The sequence below is a fragment of the Prinia subflava genome, chromosome 2 (assembly GCF_021018805.1).
Source record: "Prinia subflava isolate CZ2003 ecotype Zambia chromosome 2, Cam_Psub_1.2, whole genome shotgun sequence".
Classification (NCBI taxonomy): Eukaryota; Metazoa; Chordata; class Aves; order Passeriformes; family Cisticolidae; genus Prinia; species Prinia subflava.
In genome coordinates, this window is record NC_086248.1 from 94,392,777 (window position 1) to 94,418,044 (window position 25,268).

The 25,268-nt window shown below is 35.1% G+C and overlaps 1 protein-coding gene across 2 annotated transcripts in view; it reads left to right on the forward strand.

Moving 5' to 3' along the window:
• Nucleotides 1-25,268, forward strand: part of SPATA17 (spermatogenesis associated 17) — an 88,533-nt gene that overhangs the window by 20,930 nt on the left and 42,335 nt on the right. For both annotated transcript variants that reach the window (XM_063391056.1, XM_063391058.1), the window contains one exon: nt 14,124-14,247. In XM_063391056.1, coding sequence (XP_063247126.1) covers nt 14,124-14,247 — 124 coding nt within the window. The remainder of the gene's footprint in view (nt 1-14,123; nt 14,248-25,268) is intronic.

The window sequence follows — 25,268 nt, forward strand, 5'->3', positions numbered from 1 at the left end:
CTTGGAAAAATACCTTCAGAGATGGAAAAGAACAAATTTGAACCCTAAACTCTGTCTACATAAGGACATACTCAGATTTTTCTAAACATTTGTACTGTTTAGCTTCAGTGTAGTGGGTTCATTAGTCCTGAGTTCTCTTTTGCCTAAAAGATATAGGAAGTTCTTAATGAAACAAATAAGAAACTTGTTCTCAAATACTTATTTTACTGTATTTTTTATTTAAATTTTAGTAATAAATCTTCATCTGTAGCATCCATTTTTATTTAAGTACCAATATATACTGTTTTCTATCTCAATATGGATTAGTTGGATGGTTTCATTTATAAATATATAAATTTACTTTCATGCGAAAGTAAATTTAATTACATCTCAGTGTAGTTAGTCTATTTAATTTTAAGGGAAAATGCTTTCATTTGAAACATTCTTAAAGCTTTATTTACCATCTCCCAGAGCTGGCTAAATGGTTACAAGGGGAAATATGCCAAAAGCAATTAGCATAGGCTATAATTCCATATGATGCATTAGAATTTTGTTTTATGTGAAACAGTTTCCAGTCCATGATAAGCAAATGGACATCACTTCACATAAATTAGCATGCTGGTGCCATTATATCCGAAGAATTTATGGATGATGTCAGTTGCCCAACTGTGTGATTAACTTGCAGTTCTTTGCCTAAGGTTATCTACACACTGGCCTTTAAACTATGGTAAAGGAACTTTGCTATATGTCAGGTGTGCAAGTAGAGATAAGATTTTGGGATGTATTGCTCCATTTACTGATGAATGGCACCATTTAAATTTTTCCCTAGGCACAGAACTGGGTAAAGATAGCACTATCAGAAAACTAAGAAAGCAGTGGCAAAGTACTGACACTGGGGTTCTTATGCAATCAAGGCAGGTAGTTCAGCTTTCTTGGCTACTGAACAAACACTAACTTAAAGGTAGAAAACTAAGGCCTGAGTCTACCTTTAATAAGCACTGTAGTTTACGTAAACATTGTTGATTTATAAATTGGGAATTTTACACACTTGCAGGATCAACACCAAATTCTTCCTGGAGAGTGCGGCTTTGATTCAAGTTTGACTAGCTGTTCTCTTAGCAGATTTAGTTTCACAGTCATCATGAAAACTTCCAGGTCTTCAAGACACGTCAGGGAAATAGATAATACAAAGAGATAAGAATTGCTTCCTTGGCAATATATATATTCACAAATCATTTGTGCAGCTTGATTTTTTATAACCTTAATGAAGAATGAAATGAAAGAGTACTTACATATTGCTGGTGATCTAATCCAATGTTTTGCTATTCTGTAAATATGCCTGAGAATGCAGTATGGAAAAAAGGTAAGATTATCAATCTTATTCTAGATTACTATACCATTTCTGAAGTGTATTTTAACATGGAAAGTACTTAGCTTCTTAAAACTTTTGAGGTATGGCTATTTTCCATGGAGTGGGCTTGAAATAAATCATTCTTTGTCACAGTAATATGAGGAGAACTTGCTCAGCCTCCACTTGTCTGTTCCTTTTTGATAAAGATAGGTCCAGGTGCTGGCCAGTTTCTCAAGTGTCAAAGTATTTTGAAGAATGTATATGTTGTCTTATAATTAAATTAAAATGTTCCTCATCATTGACTGCAGAAGCAATTGATTCTGTAGTCTATTTTCAATTAGTGCCAAAGCCTTTTGGACAGCTCCTTGGAATTCTTGCAACAATAAACCCCTCATTTTTGTAATGTTGTCTTTCACTTGATGTTTAATTAATTGCTTTATCTTCAAACTATCTTTTTTTACATGTCTTCAAAGATATGGAGGGGAAATATATCATGCTTTTTAACTTACCTGTAATTTGAATTTTCTGGAAGTAAACTTACCCTGTCAGCTTTCTCTGTGAGCCTCAGAAACAGAGACAAGTGCCAAGTGTGCTTTCTTATATGTAAATGTTAATTTGGAGTGGTAGGTCACATCATTTAAGACATCTATGCCTTTTCCTGGGGATTTTAGGCATAAATGCTAGATTTCTAGGAATCTTGAAACTGTAATTTACCAGACTACTTCCATAGCCACAAACCTGATGCTGTTAGCATAGGTTAGATATAAAAACTGAGCTTTGGGGGCTGATGGTGAAACTGAAATGAAGTGTCTAAAGTTATAGAGCAATCAATGGCCTGTTTTAACTCCACGGGATAGCATTTCCTGAATACAGTGAGATTGGGTAGGAACTATTATGTTTACACAGTAAGCTGAATTTCCAACACAGATTCAGCTCACATGCCTCATGAGCTTTATTCCGTCCATGTTTCTCTTGAGCAAGGAATGGAAGCAGTCTTTACCATTTTTAGCTAGTTCTGTGTAAATAGTTGAAGTTTTGCAATAAACATGAACACTATAAGTAACATAAGCAGCTGCTTACACTGAAGTCTTCAATGACATGAAGGCAATATTTTCTCATGTATTTTTATATAGCACTAAATGTACCATTAGGATCAACAGATTAAACATAAGCTTTATTTCACTTGTATCCAAAGAAAATATTTTTATAATCCGAATGTGTAGAAAGAAATCTGAGATCTGTGTGTACACTCATTGGACCAAATAGTCTCTGGTGTAGCTGATTAGTTTTGATGAAGGTAGAATAAAACAGGTGTGACAACACAGTGTTGTAGGATAACAATAGTTCTATACCTGCGAGCTTTGAAGGTGCTGTAGTGTCTGGGTAGATTTTTTTGTTTTTTAAGAGGTCTGTTATAATTAGTGACAGGTCATAAAACATTGTCTGTGGACAAAGACTGGCTAATCTTGGCCTTTTAAGCTGTCTCGTAGAGACAGATTTCACAGTCTTCTATTTTGTCTAAAGTAGGATCTTCACTGTAAAATAAGTAGAAAAGGGGAAGAGGTACATTTTCATTAAGCTCTAACATATCATTGACTGTCAGGTAGGTCTTGTTATGCTGTCCATCCTCATTTAACTATCCCACAAGATCTCTTAATGAAGTTAAGCCCCAAGTTCACTCCAGTAATTCTGTGGCAAGAGTTTGTGCAATGTAACAATTCATCACTTGTCAGGAAGGCACTTTTAGTTTATACATTTAATAAGGGCATCCTCTAGCTTGGTTAATTAGAAATGAACAGTTTGCATATTTACTAAATGCGGAGTGTCATTGCCACCACGGCCTATTGCCTACATGAATTATTTCTCTATCTGCAATAAACAGCTGGGTAATTATTACTGCCATAATCAGATAAATTCCCTCTGTAAGGCTTTTCTTACATGGCAATTCTTTGAACTCATCCAAAGCTGAACAAAATTTATGAACTCCAGCAGCTAGACCACTTTTTCATAGTGTAGTGTCCCTGTTCCCTATTTCAAGGACATGTAGACTATCATAAATATTGTGTAAATTAGGAGGATAAATATGATTACCTAAAGATTACATATTAATAAACTTGATTTTCAAAATATAATTTTCAGGTTGTAACTGATTACATTATAGCAGTTCTGGTTTATCTAATTGTAGAGACATGACAGGCCATCTATATACAGGCTGTATGAGGTTATCAGGAAAGGGCTGTACCACTTGAAGACTAAAGACTACTGAAGAAGTATATAAATATTTTTCATGTGCCATAGTCACTTCAGCTGTTTAGGTCATTAGAAGTATGACAAATATTATGTGCCATTTACTCAACTCACTTAAAGCAGTTCTATTGTTATTAAAATAAGGTGATGGTTCTTCTTGTTGTGCTATTTTCAGTATAATTATGAAGCGTAAAATTTAAATGCATTCATTTATGGGTTACATAAGAAAATTGGATATTTCTTTTATTTGTAGGAGCACTTTATAGACAATTATATAACTAAGTTTCCTCTATGCTACCAAAGTATTACTGCTCATATGTGAGTGTATCTGCAGGTACATCAGTGAGTCCTTAATTTACACATATGGATTTTCCAGAACATGTTATAATGTAGCTTATTTTTGAGACCTCCAAAGAAACAAACAAACAAAAAAAAAATCCCAAAGATGTGAATGTTATTTTTCTTGGTTGGCACACAACAGCCTATTTGACCTAACATCAGTATTTTGTTTTAATCATAATGTAAGATACTGTGTCTGAGTGCTGCTAGAAAGTTGCCAGTTATTGTTCCTATACTTCATAACTCTTTATCAAACAAGTGGCATTCCTCACAATTCAGCAAAATGCTCAGAGATAGCAGAATGTTGAGGAAGGCCAAACAGAATAAAGTGTGCTTTGGCACTACTCTACCCAGTAGTATAGTAGTAGGCTTTTGAGATTAAACTCCTTTTATCATTTCCCATTGATGTCAGAGAAATAGAAACTACAGCAGTTAAGACCTTTAAAATGAGCCACATCACAGTTCATTTTGTTATTGAAAGTGTGGTGACTATGCACTGCTTTTTCCCAAATTTGTGATTTTTTTTTTTTTTGTCTGGGGACATGAAGACTTACTGATCTTTATTTGGCATTTCAGATTTTTTGACAGTGGAAAATTAGAGTCCTTTGCTTTATATTGGTGCATCCTATAATGTCCCATGAGATAGCATAGAGTTGCATGAGATTAAAAACAGTATACAGTGTCTTATGAACATATTTTTGTTCTGTTTTAAATGAAAAAATGTCCAAAATGGAGAAAAAAGGGGATCAAAAAATTGTCTTATTTAATTATTTTTTGATTCTCTAAATCATTATAAATAGAATTTTCTGTTATCTAATGAGAGCTAAGTGTCTGAAATGCTAACTCAGAGAAGAAAACAGAAAGACTGCTTGTCTTCTATTTTTACAATCTAGAACGGCAGTGAGTAGTTACAAAAAAGTATTGTTTTTTTGTTCTAGTAATAATGAAAACAATGTTATTTGGAATCAAGTGGTCTTGTCTGACTTCAGATCTATCACCAATATGATGTTTAACAGTACACAATTTATAGCAGTATCTATAAAAAGCCCATTAAGTTTTGACTGAACAATCTAATCTTGATTTAATAACATCAAAATATAGTAAATACTCTTTTTATTTTAATCCAAGAGTTAATTACCTTTGGTGTTCAGAGTACATCCCATAGTTCCCCCATGAAACAGTTTCATTTTATCTTTGAACCATTACTTCTTGCTATATTCAGCTCTGCTAGACTGAAAACTGTGCTAGACATAAACAATGGAGATCATTAAAAGATGTTGTTGCCACTTAAAATAATTTTTGTTGCCATTTTAGACAGACCTTCAAAGGTCCTTTCTGATCAGCATCAGAACTCAGCACAGTTATGATGACTAGAAAATTTTTAAAAAATCATTTTTCTTCTGCTAGTTTATGCATTCATTGGTATGAATGCTTTCTATCATGTGAAAGAACTTCTTCATTTCTATGAATCCTGCTTGGGATACCGCCTTTAAAAGCAATAATTCTTCATATTGTGATCATGACTTTCCTTAAACTGTGAGAAAATTTTATTTATAATTATACCCATTTCAAATTCCTCAGACTCTTCATCTTGTAGGGATAATTGCAGGAGTCCATTAACTGGGTTATCCTTGACAGTGAAGCTTAATCCCAATGTTTTACCCTGAACTCCACAATTCCTGCTACCTTCAAATCAAATCAAAATCGGCATCTCAAGGCAGCAACATTTTCCACCTCTCTTCTTCAAGTAGGCTTCTTTTTTCTTTTCTTTTCTTTTCTTTTCTTTTCTTTTCTTTTCTTTTCTTTTCTTTTCTTTTCTTTTCTTTTCTTTTCTTTTCTTTTCTTTTCTTTTCTTTTCTTTTCTTTTCTTTTCTTTTCTTTTCTTTTCTTTTCTTTTCTTTTCTTTTCTTTTCTTTTCCCTTCCCTTCCCTTCCCTTCCCTTCCCTTCCCTTCCCTTCCCTTCCCTTCCCTTCCCTTCCCTTCCCTTCCCTTCCCTTCCCTTCCCTTCCCTTCCCTTCCCTTCCCTTCCCTTCCCTTCCCTTCCCTTCCCTTCCCTTCCCTTCCCTTCCCTTCCCTTCCCTTCCCTTCCCTTCCCTTCCCTTCCCTTCCCTTCCCTTCCCTTCCCTTCCCTTCCCTTCCCTTCCCTTCCCTTCCCTTCCCTTCCCTTCCCTTTTCCAATTAACTGTTTGCTAAATGTTTGCAGCCTCATGTACAAACTGATTTGGTCTTTCAGCTTGCATGGCACCCAAACGATGCAGCACTCATTTGCCTACTTGCACTTGGTGTTGAGAGGCCTCACAACCATCTACAGCGCTGTGTTTGGCCCCTCAGGAAAGATCTAGTGCTCTGACCAGAAGATTATGTGATTGAGTACAGACAATAGAATATATTGGATATACTCTTTAGACATGTGTAATTGGATGTTGAAATCTATAATTAAGGGTAGTTTCAGTTATTAGGTAGATGCAAAATTTCAGAGAATAGACTTTAATTCGAAGTGTAATTTCTTGCATGGCATACTGAAAATGCCATGGGTTTTTTTTCTGGTGTTGATTACTTCAGAGTTTTCAAGACAGTCAGAGATAAGATTTCCTAACACTTCTGAAAATTGGGATCTAGTTGATATTTTCAGTTTGGCAATGAGCTACTGCTGTGAAATCACATACTTACAAGTAACATTACTATATTAAAAAAATTTGTCAGATCTCTCCCAAAATAATTACAATTGCTATGTAATAAAAATATTCATTTACTGTGTCTTTCATAATGTTTTATGCTTGAATAAAAATGACATCATAGGTGCTCAAGTGGTAACACCATTCCATGAATATGAAATTGAGAAAACCATGAGGTACCACAAAAATCACTATGAAGTTGTGAGTCTTGGCACTGCTGCTCTGCTATATGTAATAGGTCATTACATAAAAGCTCTCCCTGCCTTGCTGTTGTAAAACCTGTTTAATGTAGACAAAGTGTACCATTTTATTTATCAATGTATGCAGACTTTTATGTGAAAGTAAGTGAAGGATGTGAGTTAGTGAGTAGACTTCAGTCAAATTGTTTCATAATACTCTGAGAAGGAAAATCAACTTAACTGATGACCTTTAGAAGCTATAACATCATGTTTGCTTTCTAAATCACATAATGTTGAATATTGTAAATGTTGCCAAGTACCATATATTAAAGTACAAGAAGTACAGATACGTCTACATTGTACTGCACTGCAGCAGAAAGATAACAGCTTAAATGAGTTCATGCTAGTACTGGAAACAGCTTAACTGTAGCAAAACGTAGCAGTGAGCTTTCCTCTAGTTATTACTGTGCAGATGGGAGCATGTATAGTCTTCTGGGAATTGCGGTGCCAAAAGATAACAGATACTTTCACATGACATTCACTAGAAAACTTCCAATGGTGTTTGGCTGTGGTTAGACAGCCTCTTTTATATGTTGCAGGAAAAATTAGGAACATGACTGCTCTCTTAGCAGCTTAGAGCTGACACTGTGCTAAAAATGACCACTGCTGCTAAACTGCTGTCAGAATAAATTGTATTGGGGCTATGTTATCAATTCTGGGCCAGATCGCCTTTGTTACCCTCAAATACTAATTTCACTGTTTAAGCTAATCACCAAATACTAATTTCACTATTAAAGCTAATCAATCAGGCTGATTTTTCATGAAGGGGTCAATAACAAACAGCCATTGAGTGCAAACATTTTTCCTGTTGGCTTTTTCAGTATAGACCTGGGCATAAATAAAGCTGAACCAGTATACTTGTATCTGTTTCCTCTGCCAACAGGAGTTTTAGTGTGGAGTTGCTCTTATGCCACATCCTTAATAGGTGGGGTTTACAGTTTAATTAAAATTATTAAGCTGAAAAATCATTGTTTAGATTGGACCTTTTACAAATTTTTTTAAAACTTCATAGCATTTTCTGCTGCCAATGAGGATAAAGTACATTTGCCTATGTATATATATTTGTATATTTATATACACATTTGGTCCAAATATTTTTCCCTTGTGTGTATATATCCATTTGCCTATGGCTATATTTACACAAGGGAAAAACATTTGGACCAAAAAGTTTGCACATTTTGAGAAAATAGAATAATGTTAAGAGACTATATATGAAGTAAATTAAGTTTTTAGTATATGTGAGGGAAAAGTCTGCATGAGTTGGTATTGAAACCTTAATTAGAAGATTCTGCATAATGGATTAGGAAAACACTCTGGTTTTAGTTCTAAGCTGCCTCTGCAATCCGTAGCTTAAAAGGCTGCTGCACTCTCTTGAGTAACTGTGCAGCAATGGAAATTGGAAGGATAAGAAGGATGCATCCGTCTGTTCCTCCCTATCGTCTGGTACATGCTGTGCCCTGATCTCCTGATCTGCACGAGGTATTCATTCACCGCGTGCCCTTCACCACCACGTTCATCACATTTCCAGCGTCGGGTATTGATCACACTGTGCACCTTGACAGTGGAACTGGTGCGTCCCTTAATTCCATTGGCAAGGTACACTGGTGATTAGGGGGGATGGACAGACTGTGTGCTACCATGAACAAATTATAATGGGATTTCAAGGTGTTAAGAATTTCTTTCTGTAAAATTCATAAAAATAGGAAATACAGGGTGTAAATACACGTTGGCTTTATTTATTTTAATTTTTTTCTTATTAAGGAGTCATATTTCCCGTTCACTGCAGTGCAGTGACATCCACTGCAGTGCAATAGTATTCCTCCAGATCTTGAAGAGAGTGTCATGATTGATTTGTTGAACGGATTAATGTAAATATTCACATTTAAAATTAGTAAGAATTTTGGACATCTATTTGTGGTAGATCTCATAGACAGTAAGTTACCTTGTACCACTAATAACTAACTACCGCTTTGAGCATTTATCTAACTGCAACTTGAGATCAAGTAATTTGGTCAAGGAATTCTGTCAGATACACACACAACTGTATATCATGGTAGAGAGGAAAAGAGAATTACATAGCTGCCCTGTTTTGCTTACTAAATCTGAAGAGGTTCATTTAAAAAAATGAGAAAAATGTTGAGGATGAACAAGATGTCTGATGGTACATAGCTAACTTGAGTATGTAGTATGTGTGTTCTGTTAAAACATTGTCTTCAAAGTACAGAGTTCTCTAAACTATTTTTACGTCCTAGGCTGGTGTATAGATATATTTCATTGTTTTCCCAAATTTAATAGATTAAGTCAAACAATGTTATCATGGCAGGTTAAATTCCATTCTCACCTGCACCAATGTGATGTAAAATCAAGTGACATGCAGTGGTATACCAAAAATTATTGTCTCACAAATTTTATTTTACCTTCCATATTCTGTATTTGGGCAGGGAGAATGATATATAGTCAGGAAGATTAAATAGATTTAGGTTATCTCCTTGTATGCTAAGGTTGCCTACTGCTTCTGTTGCAGAAATTTTATGATTTGGTGTCTGAACTGTTAAAAATCACAATAAGTTAATACTTTTTCTGGATACTCTAGGCAACTATACTAATTATTTGTTTTTATTGGATGTCCTTTCCTTTAGTTAATGTAATAATTTTGTAATATTATTTGCCAAAGGACCACAGAATGCCAGTGGAAATGCGAACAGAATGCAATAGTTTGATAAACTTAATAAACATAGATCAGTGTGAATTTGTAAAATGATGAAGTTCTATGCAGAATTATTATAATCTGTATATTACTGAAATCATCACTTGAAGACCTTTCCAAAAGTGCCAGGAACAATATTATATGTGTATTTTTAACCTTTATACAGACAGCAGGAGCACTGTCAACTGAATTTGCATCTCATAGCAGGAACCAACACCATTGCCTACTGCATAATGAAGAATCAGAATAACAATAAGTTACCTTGTCAGATGATTTTTTTTTTATTTTCGAATTATATAGAGCTAGTAATTTTATCATTAACAATTCAGTAGCTACTTAACAGATTTGTTACATAAGATCATTTTTAATTGTGGGTTTTGAGCACATATATTGATAATCCTATACCTATTTTCAAATGCATGAAACATTCCCTATGAAAAGGACGACACACCTTGTGTTAGCCAGCATATTCATGTTTTTAGTAAAAGAAATACATCTAAACTTGCTGTAGTAAACATTGATATTCTTCTAATTTGTTTCATAATTTTCAGATCACGACAAGACATTACATTTGATAAGATGTCCACATAATTCCCCTACAAAGCTATTCCATAAAAATGTGTGTGGGAGAAAGTCAGATTGGACTAAACTTATATGGGAAGCCAGGTTTGTAGGAAGATGCAATAGATGTTGTTAATATACTGAGATAGGGTTTAAGATAAAGAAAAGATTATGTGCTAAAATAGTTACCCAATTTTTGAGTTATAGCATTTCAATAAGCAGTACTTTTCCAGCTATGAACCATGCAACAGACAGATCAGTTACAAAAATAGAACGACATTATCCAATAACCTAAAACATGTTTTACATTTACAGAACTCTTTTTCTCCCGCAAAATTTATTGAAGCTCTAAAACAGCAGGCCAAACAATTTGCTTTCTCCCACTTCACACTGAACCAGGAAAGGTTTATCCTGAAGCAAAATTGGTCCAGAATCCACAGAGTGTCATGTATCCCAGCTAGTATTCATAATGTCACCCATATATCCCAAGAAGATTGATCAATGAACCTGTCATATTTGTGAACAAAGAGAAGACTGTCAGAAAGTGTACTGCTTTAATCCAAAAAACATTTAATTTCAGCTGATTTCCTATTGACTTTAATGGAACTTGAATTTCTTTTCTCTGGGAAGGCATACATGTAGAAGATCCCAAGCATGAAACTTCCCAGTGAACACATTTCCATGTAAGCTATGTGGAACTCGAGCTGCATTTAGGAGGTTATGTCATTAGTATCACTTATCCTTTTACACATTATTCTGTAAGGTAACAGTGAAACCCCTGCACAGTGCATGACATGTTAGTATTAATCTACTAATGTGTGAAATCGTATATTCATATCTAACTGCCTTAGATTCTCTGCTTTTGTTGCTCTTTTTCAAATGCTTGAAAGTATGGTAAAAGAGATGAAAGCTTCAGGTTCAAATAGCTTTAAAATAAATCTATATTTATGCTAAAACATCTATGTTTCCAGTCAAGCAATGTTTGGACTGGTACATACCACTTATTTTGTACTGCCTCTCAGGAGATAATCATCCTGGGAGCTATTATCCCTGTGACACAATTGTCATGTTCTGTACAACAGTACAGTGCAGTATAATGTCTGATAGAGAGATTTTAGAACAACAGACAAAATGTGTTGGCCCCAAAACTATGCTGAAAATTATTTGTAACTGCTTAAAAAAATCTCAAACTTCTACCTGGATTATGTACAAGTATTACTGAGGGTATGTGATGATCAGGAATGATCATGATGATAGCACTGTCTAAAAAGATCATGAATTAAATCAAACTTCAACAAGTTATTTTAGACTTCATTTAATTTCAGCAAGTAATGATATTAATCATTCATTCAAAGCAATCTGATAAATTCTCATTGATGACAGCAGGAAAAATTTTTCATCCCATTATCATTATTTCTGGAATAAAAATCTATGTTTTTGACATTATTTGTGGGTTTTTACCACCAGTTATATTCTAAATCAAAAAGCTTCCATATTCACTGTTAGGAAGAAGTACCCTCAGTATATAAGAACATGAATAGACTGTAGTAATATGTTTATTGTTTCATCAGTTGTAGATAGAGGTACTAAAGCTGAATAGAGGGCTCTGTAATCAAAAAGGAATAGTTTTAAATATGTAAACCACGGATCATACACTCTGATATTGAAGGTAAAGAGGCATAAAATAAAAGAACAACTTTGATACTATATGTATTGTCTATTTATTTGTTTGTGATTGATGGATATAGAACAAAGAATTTCCTAGTAAAAAATGCTTAGGTACCTACATGTAGTGACTCTGAAATCTGTACCTTGAGAACAAAGAAAGGTCGCCAATCTCTCCAACTCCTAGTTCTTTGTCAAAAATGGACACAGTTAATGAGGTTTGTTTGGTACAGCACAAATTCTCAGACACAGATAGAGATCCTTTCAATGGAAACAAATTTGTTTGGCTTTACCAGGTTACTTAGCGATTAATAATAGCCTTGAGATGCAGGTCAGAAAGGTCATCGTCCCCGCTTGCCAACACAATCTAAAATGTGCCGCTACTCCGGCTCTGCAGGCTTTGAGGCCCCAGAATGCTATGCATAAAGTAAAACAGGCTATTTTCCAACTTCTTTTTTCATATTAATAAGCAATTTTCAAGAGAAGGGTGGCAAAATGGGGGCCATGCCACTCTAAGTAATTCATTTATTTTGCAATTTAATCTTATGTTGGAAAAAAATTACACTGCTGCAAAAGCATAGCATGGTGATTTTTAAACGTCAGTGTGCTTCATAAGTAACCTTGTATGAAATATCGTATTAGCAGCCTTTAACAGTAAACTGCAACAAAAACTAGTTTCAGAGATTCAAAAATACCTGTGCATTTTTCCTGATCTGTATTTCCTTTTAATTCTATTTTTCTTTTACAGTTAAAATAAAATGTTTAATTACTTAATACTTTACTTATTTTAATTGATAAAATCTTGAAAGATAGCATGGAACAAATAAAAGTTCTACACTGCAACTTGTATTTAAGAATATGATTTCATAGTGTTACATAATTTATAAAGCAATTATTGCTCTTTCACATATTTTGATGAACTAATTTAATGATAATTAAAATATTAAGAGTAAGTCTTAGTCACAATCTTAAAAAACACTTTTGGGAACAATATGACTTTTCCATGGGATTATTCATATCAGCAAACTTACCCATGTACATATTTTGACATGATTTGACCCACGTCCTCACAGTGTCTTATTTAGTACTCATTGAAACAACTGAGACTATTAATGTGGACCGCTCTAAATAACTTATTTTGCAGGAATATATGAATCATCCAGTTATGTGAATAATTTTTTTTCTTTTTATTTTATCATATAGTCGCATACTAAAAAACTTAAAGACCAGAATTTACTCACCTAATTAACTTTTTAGCAATCTAAATGCTTGAATGAATATGCTTGGTGTCTTTGGCACACAGGTTAATTTGAACTAGCCATTTTGTAATAACAAAAATAACAAATGTTAATCAAACTAACCTTTTTTAAATGGGTCAAAAAATTCTATACACGTGCACTGTGCACAATGGCACAGAATTTTGTTTCTTTTACAACATTAATTCACTCTGCTGTTTGCATAATTTATGGCAAGCCTGGCTCTGTGAAACAAAAAAAAAAAAATGAAACACGTTGAGGAGGCAATCTATGCCCATTTTCTGTTCAAGTTTTCCTCTAAAGATTCAGCTGAAAGCATGAGTCTTCTCCATTCTTTGAAACCTGGTATTAGGTATAGTTCCATATTTCTTTTATGGTGAAAGGCTTTTCTGCACAGACTCACGCATTTAGATGACTCTGTGCGTTTGCACTCCTCTCTTGTGCAGTGCTTCATGAAGCAGTTCAGTTCCTGGTTCTCGTGGGGAAAGCTCTCCAGCTCTCATCAAACCAGAGCAGAAATGACCTGTGCAAGAAGCCCGATGCCACCAACACTCCTCCTAAGGACTGCGTGTATGAAAGGTTCCCATCCACTTTTCCTCTGTGCCTACTTTCTCAGCCTTACAAAGGGCTCGAGCATCCACGAGTGAATATCATCTCTTATACCATATCTGCTATCCTCTCTCATTCCATAAAATCTCCTCTGTTTGCAGATCAGGAGGTGTTGCAAGGCACTTATGCTGAAACATGAGTGAAAAACTTTATTTATATTATAATAGCATCCACTTAGAGAAATTCAAAGTAAAATGACACTGAAAGGCAAATAAAAGGGCTTGCATGAATATATTTTATCGAGCTGTTGAAAATGTGAACCTATATACTGCTTCTACTTTTGATCACTTTAATCCTGTTTTTTCATAGTTATATCCAGGTAGCATCCTACAGCTGTGGAACTGAAAGAACAGTAATTTTACATTCCAGCACTGTCAGTATACTGCTAATATACAAGAAAAAAACACTGTGAAGCTATGAAAGGGTTAAAGTAAAATAGAAGACTAGCATGTCGTTTGTTGTTATAATATAGTTATCAGACTTATTTTATTACAGGAGTGAACTTCAAGAGTATGCAGAAATGAAGGAAAATGAGGAGAAAAGGAAAGACCTCGAAAAGAAAGAAAAGAAAAAGAAATACGAAGCCCGAAAGATGCATTACCTCCTTAGCACTGAGCAGGTTGGTAGACCTGTCCCTGACAGCTCATGCAAACCACTTGGGCCCCCAGCCTGACAGAGATAAACTAGCAGGCTGAATGGGACATGACTTGTTGAAAAGATATCACAAAGACACTACTTCGAGTTCAATTTAGTGCTTTTCTATAGGCAAGAGCAGGTACCATGACTATTCTGTGACAGTAGCTCATAGAGGCAGCATCAGCACTGCTGGCAGAAAGAGTCCAAGTCAGCAGTTTGATCTGCCACTGTGATAACACAACATGAAGGGCATAACCTCGCTTTAAAAACTCATTTTGACTGGCTTATTGTTGTGTTGCTGCACTTGTCAAGAACTAACAAGTTATTAAGCTGAGAAGGGATTTCATTTTTTTTCCCCTCTTTTTAATTGAGCTAATGCTTGCGTTGGTGCAGTGTTCTGCTTGTTTTTAGGATAGATTGTAAATGTGAGTTTTCAGCTAAAGCTTTTCTTAGAACTTCTTGGATCAGCTTATTTAGCATGATTGTTTTCACTCAAAAATGCCTCATAAATTTTAAATATTTATTATTATTTTGTTTTGTATCAAAATTACTGGTATATTATTCCAAGCTTTCTTCTGCAAGCTGCTTTAAACAGACAGGTAAATATGCCTGTAAATATATCTTACAGAAATTTGAAACGATTGGTAAAACTTGTGGGTTTGCCTTTTTTTTAGTGCCTCTTGTAAACTTTTATAATAAGTAAGAGGCTTTTGTCTCCATTCTTCATGCAGATATGGAATTAATGTGAAATATTATTATGAACTAAATGCTTGCTTTTTGTAAGTTGTCAGTTATAATCTGTGTTTAAGAACTGCTAATCCTAAAGAATGCAGGAAAAATACCATTACACTTAATGACAAAATATTTAATCTTCTCTTCTGTCTGGTAACTATCTGTGATATATCCTGTAGACAGAAATGTGGTTTGATTACCTGGATATCAGTTATGAAAACTCAATGTGTAAATTTAATTTTTAATTAATGATGTATAGATATATTTCATTGTTTTCCCAAATTTAATAGATTAAGTCAAAAAATGTTATCATGCCATATCAATAGCCCCCCTTTTTTTAAAAGCATAGGATAATATAAGTAAAAAATAGCATTAAAAGTTTTCTCAGTGGCTGTTATACGAGGAAGCTAGCTATGACTGAAATTAGCTCACTATAATTTATTTTTCCATGTGTAGAGCTAGGAGATTAGGAATAATCTGAGAAGTATTTTACAGTCTCTTAAATTGTAGAAAGTTCTTGTTTTGAATGTGCAATTTATATAAACACATGCAAAAACATTAATATGTGTACCTGAAGTACAAAAATTGTCTGGTTGGAGACATTGAGTGACTTGTGTTCTAGTAAGGTTTTAGTAAGCTCAGTTCACCTCCAATGATACAGGCCTAGCAGGCTTAAACAGTTAATAAGGAATAGCAAGGAGTGCCTCATTTCAGCTGTGGAGGATTGCTGGTAGAGGGCAGCAGTAACTGTTACGTTCTGCTGAATTTGGGTTGGTTTGTGAATACTGAGACTCAGAGCCCTCAAAAGTTTTTCTTTGTCAGAGAACTGAACTCCAAGAACTGTCTTCTTTTGCAGTAGGTAAATGTAAATCAATTCAAAACCTACAGACAACTTGAAAACCAGCAAAGATATATTTGAAATTAACTACTTACTACAAAGTCTGTATTCCACAACTCCACATTGTTGTAGAATTTGGTATCTCACTAAGATACAGGACAAATTATTTCCATGCAGAATTTACTGATTTGATGCTTTGTGCCCAACATTTTACTCTCTGAATATCCAGTCTTCTGATCTGTCTACAGCTACGTCTTGCTGTTTTCAAAGAACAGTTAACTGGATTACAAGGACCATTTATCTCTCAGTAGAAACTGGCAGCAAAGTCAACACTTTTGAATGAGTCAAGAAAACATATTCTTAAGCAGGGCACATAGCAAATGAAAAGAGGACATTGGTGAGCTGGATTTATTGTGGAGTCAAGTGTTACCTAAAGCCCAGTAAGTTACAGAGATGACCTGCCAAAGTTTGGTTCTCCTCCCCTTCTTTCCATATCCAGTGAGGTTCAGTGATGGAGCTGAGCCACCTCATGCATCAAGGCTGCAGGTGTTCAGACAGGTTATATGGAGAGCATTGAAAAATCTGTATTTTCAATAATTGTTTTTAATATATCCTATAGTATGGAATATTTTTGTTTTAATACAGGCAAAAAGGGTGTTTACTTATTGACAGTAAAGAATTAAGGAGTTGTTGCTCCTCAATTTTTGTTAAGAAAGACATGTCAATTTTCATTCTTCCCTCCTGAGCTGAAGCCCACATCTCAGAAGTGTGTTTATATATAAATACATCTGTATCTGTATCTTCATCTATGTCTATATCTTTATGTATATACAAGGCCTGTCTGTATCTTTATCTATATACAATTCCTAATTGCTAACATTGTTTTACTTTCAAGAAGTAAAGCTGAAGAATGTGAGTGCCAGGAATGTACAGGGCTGTCTGGTATGGATGTAATAGCATGGCCTATGATTAATTTAGTGTTTTGTCCTTTTCATGAATTAACTTGCTATTCAAGCATTTGTTTCTTTCATGAACTGTTACTTTAAAAGAAAGACCACTTTCTGGTTGCTTCGTGCAAGAGATTCCAATGTAAAATCCAGCAAGAAATAAGTCTATGAGGTGGCAACTATGGGACTTCCAAACCAAATTCAGTTTTAAAAATAGGAGTCCCTGTATTTCAGGTTTTAAATTTTTTATATAAAACAATCCTTTTCTTATGTGTTGTTTTGCCTTATCAGGCTGATAAATTTTGACTTTTTTATGAAGATAGCAAAAATTATATATTTAACAAGTTTTGTCCTTGTTAAGAATATTTCTTGTAATTTCCTATTGGTAACACTATTTATTTTCACCGATTTTACCTGTTTCATCATGAACTGAATTGTGATTTCTAATTGAGACATGAAACTTACAGTAATTAAGTTTTTCTTCTTAGTCCAGAATCACAGTATGTTATTTCCACTACAGTGGTAATGATCCTTCTTTTTTTTTTTCCCAAAATCGTCATTAATAAATGAACTACTTATTAAATGTGGTTTTTCACACTTTCCATTTTTTCCATTATAAACATGTTTAGCTATGCAGATTATTATTCTATATCCCTGTAATTCCTCTTTCTGTATTAACAACCTTCACTATATTTGAAGAGGTTCTTCTGCTCTTTGTCATATTTTCAAGGCCAACATTTGCAGTAAGGGCCATCCCCTGCCAAGTGCTGACAAATGACCTTTGAAGTCAACGACAAAGAAAAGCACTGAATACATTCATGGCACTTTGCAGAAATGACCATGCAATTTCTGAAGAGTTTGCTTGTGTTGAAATATGTGGTTGCATGATATCCTGTCATTGGTTTTTCCAGCCTTTCAAGAAATTTTAAAGTTGATCTTTGTCTTACAACGGTGATGAGAGTCAGGGGTATGACAATCTAAATCCAGAGATCCTGTACTGAGCTAGAATGCAGACCTGTGTTGTTTTAGGTATCTGCTGACAGAGCAAGCAGCAATGCTAAGGTGATTCTGTGAGGGGGAGCAGGTGCATCAGCACCTGCAAGTCCACAATGGGATGGGGAGCAGAAGCCAGTGGTAACTGAAATACAGAGCAGAAGTGGTGTCCTGTAACATACTGAGTTCAGGAGAAGAGCCCTATGGAAGCAGCGTTCCAAGTGTCACAGCTGAAAAGGCCTTCTGTTGTTACAGTTTCTCCTGTCACTGAGGTGAGGATTGGAGAATCACAAGAGCAACAGATTAGTTGCTTTATAGTTTATAGTTTTTTTCTATATAGCAAACAGTACTGGGTGAGGTAAAAGAGAATTTTAATTCTCTTTTCTCCCTTTCTTCTGTTTCTAAACAGATAAACACAATTACTTTTTGTCAGGCAAAATAAATGTGCAACTAGTCCAGGAAGCCAAATTTCTTTTGATCTGCAAAATCTTGAGAGCTTTGTCACACAATTGCAGAACATACTTGTACATTTTTATTAGTGGGATGTTATACATGCATCACTTAAGCTTATCATTGCTGTGGCTGGTGGACTGAGTCACAGCCTCGTTTCTAAACCTGGACCTCCTGCTCTGTGATAAATCATGCTTAGAGTAGATGAACTAATACTGCTCCTCTGTTCTCTGGGAGCTTTGGTTCTGTCTGAATGCTTTAACTATTGAGACCTTAGAAAAATTAATCATGCTGTTATGTGTGTATGTCTACTCCTGACTTGTGTACAGCATCTTCTTTCTGTTAGCCCCTGACTAATTAGAAGACCTGATTGAGTCAGACTGAAGAAGACTCCTCTGCCAAGCATTTTTGACAGAGGCCAATGGCATGGCCTAAGGTAGAGGAATAAAGTGGAGCAATGGGGCAATATAATTACTGTCAAGAACACTCTCTCAGTTTCCAGAAAACTTGAAGGACTTGTAGTTCTTAGTTGCACAACTTTCTATTTTTGTAATATTTAGATGTTCATTTTTTTACTCTATATTCCTTCAATTCCTGCATCTCTTAATACCCAGAGAAAGAATAACCTAGACAGGGGTGGGTTAAGAGATCTGGCACTAACACCAGTTCTCATTTTGTGCTTTGGTTGACTCTCCAGGTTCATTCTCCTTGCAGTGTTGTTTTGCTCATGCATGTTCATTTCACAGCTTTGCTGTCTCTGATATTCTCTCACAGGAGAATATGCAACTGCAAAGTGCCTTATTCTTTCTCCACAATTTCATCTGGTTCTGGGGATTGACTGTCACTCCAAGCAACACTGAACTCCATCACTTTTCAGCCTTCTTTAGCAAGGGACAGTTTTTCCTGATATCCTTGGACAGTTTGTGAACAGATACTGCTCATAAAATCCTGGTAATTAGAGTTGCAAGAGAAAAATAAAGTCCATGTGTAATAAGAAGGCTTTTTCATTGTAGAAGTTTTAGAAACTATGACATTCCTTTTACTAGCAGGACATGAGTTCTCTTTTTGGATCACAGTAGTTCAGTTTTCAGTGCATGCTTGAGTATGTCACCATCTCTCTGTTGAGTCAAGGCTAATGCATTTAGGTATGTGGCTGATTTTGGCCCACATTTATTCCCATTGAAATAATGCTTTGTAAAGAATTACTTGTAAGGATATTACAGCTGGTGCTATAAAATAAGAAAGTATTTTGAATGGAACTAGTCTTGACTGAGATGATCCTTTCCAGGGAGACATAAACATGTGAGAAATAACCCTTTAGCTTTTAGATTAGCACCATAAAAAACATTTTTTAAAAGGCCAAAAACCACACCTTAAGAATAATGCTCTGTGAGGAGGAAGGAAATGTTTGCTGTGAGTTACTCTCAAGTGAGTAACAGTGAAAAGTTCTGTCAGCAGCAAGAACCAAGTTTTTCCTTTCTTAGTCTCTCTGTAAATCTCCATAAGCAATTCCATTTTAGGTTAATAGGAACCATTTAGCAAACTTCTTTGGATTCTGTATTAGGGCTTTTGAATATAAAGGAAGTAAAAACCTCTTTTGTTTCTAAGAACAGTTTAATTTTGATTTTCTGTATTTATTGTAGCTATCAAAATATCACTTCTGTCAATTGTTTCCATATTTGTTTAGCATTTTTCCATATTTATTTTCCATATTTATTTGCATTTGTCAGTTCCTAGAGTAAAAAAAATTGAATTCAAATTCTATTCAATGCTAAAGTATTCTTTTATTGAATTTTTCCTGTCAACAGAGATGGCAATTCATAAACATTACACTGACTGCCTTTGTCCCCTTTTTACATTACTGGAAATCAGGAGTTAATTCTGTTGAAGTTACTGCACTTATTCGGGTCTAAATGTCTAATGTTCTAAGTGAGAAAGAAAAAAGGCCACAAAATCCTTCCTGGAGCAGGTTAATGAATATTCAGGAGACACAACTGATTAATATGCTTCTAACCTAATGTGCTGTCCTGTAAGAACTTGAAAAACAATTGGTCTAAAATGACACTGTTTGACATCCACTCTGTCTCTGGACAGCTGGCAGTTTTATTCTTATAAAGGTGAAGACTCAGTGGATAAAGCCCTAGCCTTTGATCTTCAGATCCACAGTTTAAGAGACAAGGCTGCAAGTTTGGTCATTTGAGCTTAGTCCCGAGTGAACAGTCCACATCACAAAATGATTATACATAATTTGTTGCTATTGGCAGTGTCTGTTCAGGAAAGGCCAAGGACTGAGCTAGCATGAAGAATGAATTAGCTCTTACCTTTTACATTTTATTTCCTCCCTCTTTACTGTTGTAATTTTATTATCCTGTCTCTAAAACATTCAGGGGATGAAATTATCATTCATTGTAAGTACTAATACTTCCTGAAGATGAACTAAAATAGTCAATTTTTTTTTCTATTCTAGGTGCCCCAATGAACATCCCCACCTATCCATGGGTGTTTAATATCCACTCATCATTTCTCTGCCAAGTAGTCAGATGTTTCTGAGTACTTTCCAAAGCTTGTACTGTAAAAAATCCTATTTAAATTAAAGAGGAGAGAGTGAGCTTTCTTAGTTCTCAGGCAGGCTTGCAGCTGCATTTAAATTGCACTTATATGTGAAGCACTTCATGCTGCAGCATTCTGTTTCTATTAAATATTATTTCCAAAGGATTCACAATTTACATTACATCCTTCTGACAGTACTTGTGACAGGTATATTTGATCAGCAAGCTTTCCTCGTGTATTCACTTCCCATTGGAAGGCAGATGTATCAGTCTATTCACAGGTATTCACCCTAGGAAAATCATTCCCATCTTGTGCCTCATGGGGCACTGTCCACATCATCTCAGTTCACTCGGAAGGGATCTCAGTTCATTTTCCTTGATGTCCTGTCAGAAAGAAGGACAAGGTAAGGTAAACTGAAGAAGCTGGTAACAGAACTGTTTGTGATTCTAAAAGACATTGTACCTGAAGGCCAGCTCTCATTCCAAAAATGACCTTTAAATGATTTGCACACACAATCAAAAATCTCCAGTTCTCTTAGGATCTGAGCCCAGCTCTTGCCCTTTGGGATAACTAATCTTGAGGACACAGAACTATAATTCTGCTACTCGACACAATATCATGGTGATGTAAAAAAGAGGGAAAGAGCTGATAACCGAAATGTATCTCCAGAGTCTATCTGGTGCACTTTTACTGCCAAAATAATTTAGTGACAAAACATACAGCTTTTCCAATTTTGCTCGTATTCTTTTCAATCAAACATTTTTGTTCTCTAGGAAATAGTGGTTATCTCCCTAGGGAGGACGAGTACAGTCAAAGCCAAAACTAAGATTGTAAACATAGTGATCTTCATGCCCAGAAATGGGTAAGTGTAGTTAGAGGACAGATGAAGTGCTGTCTGCTGACACCATAACCTATGTGAATTATTTCAGATGTTTCTTCCTGGTGTCAGTGAACAGTACTTCCCTCCCATTCACTCTTCTCTTAAGTCTCAGCCTAGCACAAGTGGTAAATGAAAGTGTTTCCAACAGAAATCAATGATTTCTCCTTTTGTCCCACTTTCCAGAAAACAAGATACTCACTTCCTATTCCTTGAAGGTAATCAGTGAATGACCTGTTAAGCATTATCTGTGACAGTATTGTAAACTCTGTTTTTCCTAAAGGCTGCCTGCTATAAAATCATTTCAGATTTTTTCTGATAACTGATTAACTATTCAAAGAAGTCAGAGTTTACACAAAATATTAATCTCTCATTACAAAGAGCTAAACACAGAATAAAATGTAAAGTTTGAGTGCTGTTTTCTGATTGATCCTATGCTACCTTAGTTTTTAAAGGTATGTCCTTGTAGACATGGCAATATTTCTCAGTTTCTTCTAGATACCTGATTACTAGCCATATCACACAAAGCTTGATATTATAACATAGTGACATCTCTGTATCTGCCATGTATTATAGCATTGAGCATTTCAGCCTTAGTCATTTAAAAAACCACTAGCTAGAAGGTCCTTGCACTTAAACTGTCTTTTTCAGCATCTGAATTGCATAATCCCTATTTGTGTGGATTTTTTTCTAGGCAACAAACTTCATGCTCAATTCCTGTGGGTAGGATTAATGGCAGAGTTTAAAGGACAAGCTGTGTGATCTATCAAAAAGTGTACATGCTGAGATCTTAGAAGAACATGACCACATTTTATGTATTACTGTCTGTTGGGGTGCCAAAAGGGTTGGATTGCTGCAGAGTCAGAAAACGGGTAAGAATGAGTTATATATTGAATGCTAGCTGTGTGTATGATACGGTAAAAGCATTTAAAGATGAATCTATACTGCAAGGAAATCACAATGCAGCACAATATCAGCTAAATACTTCACAGAGCCACATTCAGTAACAGTAGAACTCCACGGACATTCTTGAAATAGTTACTGGTATAAATTTGGTTGATGATGGTAGTCCATCTGGTATTTAACCAAGTTGATGTGAGCTATGGTTTTGCTCAGGTAATTTTTTTCTCCTGTTATATTAGGAGAAGTACATGGTAAGTAAGAGGTAATTGCATAAGAGAGAGTTTGGGAATGGTGTGGGAGAAGTCATGAAGATAAAATACTATGCATGTCTCAACAGCAAACCTTCCTGTTGATTAAGAAATGGCACTGATGGTATCCTTGCTTTAATGAGACTTCGAGATGAGTGATGCACACACCACTTCTTTTGTTTTTCAGCTCTTAGGCAACAGAATAGTATAGTAAAGTAACAGTAGAGCTCTTCCATTAACTTGCACTGTTTATTCAATATTCAGTGCTTTTGTTTAGTATCTAATATATACTGTTAATTTGGGAGTTGTGTCTGTCTTGCAAGTGACATGACAAACACTGTACATCTCCCTCTGTCTATTGTTTGCTTTGCTTTCAGTTTTTCCACTTCAACAATCTTTCAGTAAAGTCTTCATCTTTGTTTTGTTTTGGTTTTTTTTTCTGATTTTTTCACTCTTTTCTACTAATTTCTGACTACATATACTAATCTGATTAATATGGTTCTGTTGCCTCATTATTCTTTCCCTATACAATATTATGACTGTTCATTAAAACTTCCCCTCATTGTTTATTGGTCTGATTGCAGACTGCTTTGTTAAACATTGTGCCACATTCTGAGTTTTTACTCATTGCCTAATCCTATAGGTTTACTGCAGCAAACTGTTTAATAAATCTATCAGCCTATGTCTGTGAGGGAATGCTCACATGTAAGCACAAAGCAACAGACATAAGGCACAAAGAAAAGCAATGAAATGATACATAGGTTGCACCTATGCAATTTTGAGAAGTAGAACAATTCTCTATTTAGCAATTATATCTTTGACAAAGGAAACCTCAATATGATTTCTATCTCTACCTGTTATAAAGAGCTTCTCCTCTCTTCTGATGTATTGTTGCAGGTAACTTCTGGTGTTACAAAGTTGAAGATTCTAAGTGGTATAATTATAAGGATTTTTCTCAGTCCAGTTAGAAAAGGAGTGACTCTCAAGCAGATTTTTTGTACAAAGCTACTCTTTTCCATTATGACAATGACAATGAATGGAATTTTAATTTTAAATATATAGTAATATTAAATATGTAGGTACGTGTTTTAAGTCTCTGAAAACTCACAAGATAAATAATTTTAGCCTCAAAATAGCTCTGTAAAGGAAGAAAATATGGTCTGTATGTTTACATTAGTTATTAGTTATTAGTTATTGAGACAGAGAAGAATAAATTCACCTTCAGAGATTACTTTTTAGACTAAGGTCTTTAATTACCACTTACCCAAGGTGGTTATATAAACAGGTTTCTTTTCAGAGATTTGTATAATTTGTATATTATCCCATATTCAGCCTAGCAGTTCTTAAAGAGAAAATGATAACAGTATAACAGAAATTTCCTGTTCCTACTTCTAAAATAAAGCCTTTCAGCAATTAAGTTTTATTTTTCTGCTTGTTTTGAAATCAGAAGTCAGATTGTAAGACAGTAAGAGAACTTTGAATGTGCTGTCCCTGCATGGTGTCTTCATCATAAGAGTGTTGTTTCCCATGCCATCACTCACTCATTCAAGTTATTATCCCTGATCTAGTCAGGTCATCAAGAGCCTGCGTCAGAATTAGATTTGACAGGGTAAGCCTCAGTCAGAGAGACAATCAATGAAAGGTGGATGCATTTTTGGGATGCCTCTGCATCTGCTGGGCTGCTGTGTTTTGGATATTGTGCCACAATATTTCATGCAGTAAACTAAGATTATGTTTGTCTTTTGTCTTGGTGCCTAAATGCCCGAGCAAATGGTACCTTTTTGGACACTCAATTACAGTGCTGTTTCCTGCAATTGAACTTAGTGCCTTGCATGTTTAGAGGTTGGTTTTATGGTGTGTGGCCAGGATACTGGACTTGACTATTTCCTTAGCACCTCATTGTATAGTCCATAAAATTGCTGCTTGGTTTACTTATACAAGTGCATTTAAACTGTGATTGCACTATTATTTTGATAACAAGCAAGCATTTCACAGATGAAAAGGACTGAACCAAGCTTTACAGTCTGAAGGCAGAATAACAATAATTAATGTTTCTATTACTCTGTTTAAACAGAATATGTATTAAGCAGAAGACAGGTAATTAATCCCACTTGAAAGAAAAAACACTACTCATCACTCACTTATGAGTTCTTCAGTCTCTCCATAAAAGCAGGATCTCAAAGAAAGGTAAAATATCTTAGGTGCAATAACAGGCTAGATCCTCTGGTTCTTGTTTAGGTGAAATTCCTGAAAGTATATTTTTCAGGCATTAGAGGATCAGGCCTAAGAGGTAGCATTAGCTTAGTGAGAACTGAACCTATGTTTATAAAGCTGGGTGACATTTTTTTCTATTGTCAGGCATGCTAAAGAAGTTTGATCTCAAACAAAATGTTAAATGGTATTTTTCCAACATCTGCATAAACTTTACAATGTATTTCTTAATTGTTAATACAAAACTCTGTTCAC